Source organism: Haliotis cracherodii, unplaced genomic scaffold (assembly GCF_022045235.1).
Source record: "Haliotis cracherodii isolate W230 unplaced genomic scaffold, xgHalCrac1.p SCAF_16, whole genome shotgun sequence".
Lineage (NCBI taxonomy): Eukaryota > Metazoa > Mollusca > Gastropoda > Lepetellida > Haliotidae > Haliotis > Haliotis cracherodii.
This window is the reverse complement of record NW_027266271.1, coordinates 8,409,081-8,413,461: the sequence shown is the minus strand read 5'-3', so window position 1 is coordinate 8,413,461 and position 4,381 is coordinate 8,409,081. Positions and strand designations below refer to the sequence as shown.

The 4,381-nt window shown below is 48.6% G+C and overlaps 1 protein-coding gene across 1 annotated transcript; it reads right to left on the bottom strand.

Annotated features, from left to right (window-relative positions):
* Positions 1-648: 648 nt before the first annotated feature.
* LOC139464147 (uncharacterized) lies at positions 649-3,137 on the bottom strand. Its single transcript, XM_071245678.1, has 2 exons — positions 2,707-3,137; positions 649-1,735 (listed from the first exon to the last, which is right to left on the bottom strand). The coding sequence occupies exons 1-2, from the start codon at positions 3,135-3,137 to the stop codon at positions 649-651; spliced, it is 1,518 nt and encodes a 505-aa protein (XP_071101779.1).
* Positions 3,138-4,381: the final 1,244 nt, after the last annotated feature.

Here is a 4,381-nt window from a genome sequence, read left to right as displayed (position 1 = left end):
GTCCGTCTTACTGGGCATGCGCAGACTGTTTAGAAGTGCATTGTGGGATGTAATTACTGTAACATGATCCAGACGGCATAAACAACACGTTCGGACGACAGAGTTCGGAAATCGTGTTGAATATAAACGTAATGAGGTGATTGACCTGTAATAGGTATATTAAATATGAACGCGTAAGTACTGTTGTTGTTGCACAAACTAAAATATCCAATTACCATTTTGTGCCACAAACCACATGAAATGTATTACATAGCAGGAAGTTTTATTATATACAGATATTTACATAAACATTTGGCACAACATGGGGGCTGCCTCGGTTGCCTAAGAGACCCTGGGGTCGAAGTGACCCGGGTTGACACCCTGGGGTCGTGGAGACCCGGGTAAGATAACAATGTCCTGGGGTATTATGGACCCGGACTGTGTAGCTGTGAGAGGGATATGCCGGTCCTGGGGTCCGATGACCCGGACGATCCCTAGAGTTAAGCTAGTACTGGTCGTGCTGACCGGACAGTACCGAAATAGCGTAAGTTCTTTGGGGGCCACAAGCCTTCCATGCTCTGAGTATGGAGTGGCTTATGACGCCCAAACGAGGTTAGCAACCGAGAGCCCCCAAAGAATTAATATAGGTAAATAACATGAATATGGTACTTAGTGATGGTGACACATAGCCTTGTGGGCTTGCCCTAAGGTGGAGTCAGACGTTCTGATATACTTGGCGTAACAGTCCGACGTCCACCTGCCCATAGTCTTAATGAGGTGATCCTCGATGTGCACGGTGGCCGCCGTGGTAGCTGCTCCTATCCGGAATGAGTGCCCGGAGTAGTCGGCGGAGTTGTAGCCAGTCAACGTGAGGACCCTATCTAACCATGACAAAAACACAGTCCTGGATATTGGTAGATAGTCCCGACTGACGAACAGCGGATCCTGGTATGCAGCCCTGCACTGCGTTCTAATGGAATACAGTTTTGACAAGGCCGAGTAGGGACATGTCATAGTGTCAGTAGCGAATAAGGCAATGCGAACGCCTAGTCGGAAGGGATCAGTCTTAGACACTTTTAAGGTTATAACGCATGTTCTTTTATGGTGTACAAAACTAATGTCGCTCATAGTTATGTTCCTACTGGGATCAAAGTTGGCTGAACATGTGAGTTCACCGCATCTCAAGAATCCGAAGAACGCTGCAAGACACATACATTCCATTACCAAATCGTTGAAAGGACCGAACACGCCATCCCTGAGCCGCTTGATGATGTTACGTAGCACATGGTAAGTGATGGGGAGTCTCTTCCTCCGCTCTGGTGTGTGGGCCCGTTTGTATCCTCTGAGTAGAGTTTGAATCCGATTTAGGGCGCCGGTGGAGACATCGTCAAACAGTGTCCTGATGCCCGCTTGTAGGTACGTAAATCTGATTCCCGCCAGATAGGTCTTCACGGTGTCATGTGAGAGTTTGAGGAAGCCGAAACAATGTGCAAGAAAGTACTGCAGGTAGGCGTCGTTAACTGGTGGCAGGCCGCTGCTGGCACCCAGTGTGGTGAACAAACTGAACTTTAACATGAACTTTAGGTAGCACTGAAATCCTGTAGAATATGCTGTTCTTGTTTGTCGACTGATCGCAGCTGACCACAGGGTGTCCAGGTGACGATTCAGGTCCACATCACTTGTGAGCTGGGTGGGCAAGGCGTTGGATGGAGGTCTGCGTGGGGCGCCAGGGCTCGGAATTTCCTGAACTGCAAACGGGAAAGTGCATCAGCAATGTTATTTTGTACGCCTGGAACATGTTCAGCTAACACAATAAAGTTATTTACAGCTGCTTGCCATGTAAGGGTCCGCATCAGAGCCATAATGTCCATACATTTTGATCTACCCTTTTTGATAATACCCACAGTAGCTATATTGTCACAATGAAACAGTACTCTCTTCCGTGTCCAATGTCGTCCCCAGAGAATGGCCGACACCACAATAGGATAAAGTTCCAACCAAGCAATTGATTGTGCTGAGTCTTGACTGTTTATAACGTCCTTAGGCCACGCCTGGGCGAACCATGCCCCATCAAAATATCCCCCGTGTCCTACACTTCCCGCTGCATCCGTATACAGATTGAGATCCGGAGCTGATGTGATATGGTCGTCATGGAAAAACGAGATGCCATTCCACTGGTTCAGAAATTTTCTCCACATGTGCATCTCTATCCGACATTGCTTAGATATTCTGATATGATGATGCAACTTGACCACAGTGGTCGACAGTCGAATCAGGTAAGATAGGAATGATCTGCCTGGTACCACCACTCGACAAGCATAGTTTAAATGCCCTAACAAAGACAGCAAATCTCTCTTCGTACACTTCGTCCGAGTAGAAAATGATGTTAACATATCCGCTATCCTTGTCAACTTGTTCTCTGGCAACCGCGCCGTCATCGAGACTGAGTCCAAGATAATGCCCAGGTATTCTAAACAAGTTACCGGTCCTTCAGTCTTGTGAACAGCGAGTGGAATTTGTAGTTTGTCGAACAAGGTTAAGATGGCATCCATCGTTGTGCTAGCTTCATAACCGGGAGGATCAATAGTCAGGAAATCATCTAACAGATGCAGAATGTTTTTAACGCCGTAGTTGTATTGCAATATCCAGCAAACTGCTTGTGATAGGGTATCGAAAATCTTTGGACTGGATCTGCACCCGAACGCCAATCTAGTGTAGAAGTAGTACCTATCGTCCCATCGGAAACCAAAGAACGGCCAGTACCTGGGGTGCAGCGGAATCTGTTTGAATGCGTCGGTAATGTCCACCTTACACATTTGTGCACCATGTCCCAGTTGCTTAATAACTGAAATAGCATAGTCTATGGTCACATACGAGAGTGAAGCAGATTCTTTACTAATGAGATCATTGATACTTGCGGTGTGTTCCAAGTTATGAGGGGCTGACAGATCAAGGATTAGCCTCTTCTTGCCCGAGTACTTGCCCGTGGCAACTCCTAAGGGGTTAATTCTGTACACAGGGTATGGAGCCCGCTGGAAAGGTCCGATAACGTATCCTTTAACAACTTCTGTTTGCACTGCCTTAGTCACAACTATGGGATCCAATGTAGCACTACGATTGTTGTTACATTCCGTTGTTGACTGTGGAACCTCCGACATTAAGGGGTCGAATCCATGTTGCAAGCCGTTGACGAGATATGTAGCAAATGGAGGATGGGGATGAGAGGCGAGTTCTGCCTGTATAGCCTGAACGTTGATGGGAGTGAGTTGTACTGTTAAGGTGCCTGCGTCCTCTTCTCCGGTTATATCCGGGAAAGTTAGTCAAACTTGGTTGTCCCGTCTCGATTTGGGAGCCTTGGCGCAAGTTGCCTGTCCGTGGTTTGGGGCATGACAATTGAGACATACATGAAGGTATGCACAGTTCACTCTCACACAGCCCTGGTGATTGAAATTATTGCAGACCTCCCTTCCGTTTGACCTAACTCTAGGTCGTCCCCTGGTGTCGTTTTTGTCCGTCGCCCCCATCCTGTCGGAGCTGCCACTTCGGTCCGAGAACGGGGTAGGCCTAACTGTATCAGTACGTCGCTCAGGACACAAGTCTGTACCATGGGTGATGCTGTGGCAAATTGCACACGATCTGGAACGGCGCCCCGAAGAACACAGCCCGTACAGACGTGTGTCCCTCATATCCCAGCGAATGCTGCAACCTTGTTCTGCGTAGGACGCCACTCTGGCAGCAAATAACTTGTGGTAGTCGTAGTGCGCAGAGCCCCCATACAACGTAGCCAGTTCGATGACAGTTTGCTCGTGTCCATCCAATTGTTTCCGTTTGGCGTTATTGATGTCACACAGAATGTCCTTGTAAATGCCAAAGGCCTGTATAAATTCTGCTAGTGTAAGGGTGCGATTTAGCCTAGCATCCTCCTTTAAATGATACACATTGCCATCGTACTCGGCCATTCTAGCGTCTAGCGTGTCTTGATTAGGTATCAATAGCAAGGCCAGGTTACAGTACTTGCCGTCTTTAATCTTCTTCTTGAGCGCCGGCGCGACTGTGTGGATGTGGGGCAACGAGTCTGACGGCACATCATGGCTGAGTTGATCCGGTAGGCTTGTAGCTGCGTACTCGGTGGTCACTGCGTTATGGCTGGTCATGTTGGCTATCATGTGTTTCAGCTCTGCAAGTTCGCGTTGTAGACTGGCAACACTAACAGGTGACACGGAATTGGTAACATCGTCCCTGAAGTCCGAAACAACGCTGTAAGGTAGCGTGGTCCCGCTAACGAGGGCATCTGGGTTCCTGTGCTGTATGCTGGCTTCGACCACCCCCGGCCGTGTGGCCGCCGGAGACAAAATGGCACTCGGGTCGTAGCTGTCCGACGAGGTCACCGTCGCTGCTGCTG

Bases quoted from the DNA above. Each gene is read 5' to 3' on its own strand.
- LOC139464147 (XM_071245678.1), bottom strand. From the start codon at position 3,137: ATGTCGGAGGTTCCACAGTCAACAACGGAATGTAACAACAATCGTAGT. The intron at 1,736-2,706 runs GTACTACTTCTA...ATGCACTTTCCC, and splicing joins GGTTTCCGATGGGACGATAG to GTTTGCAGTTCAGGAAATTC.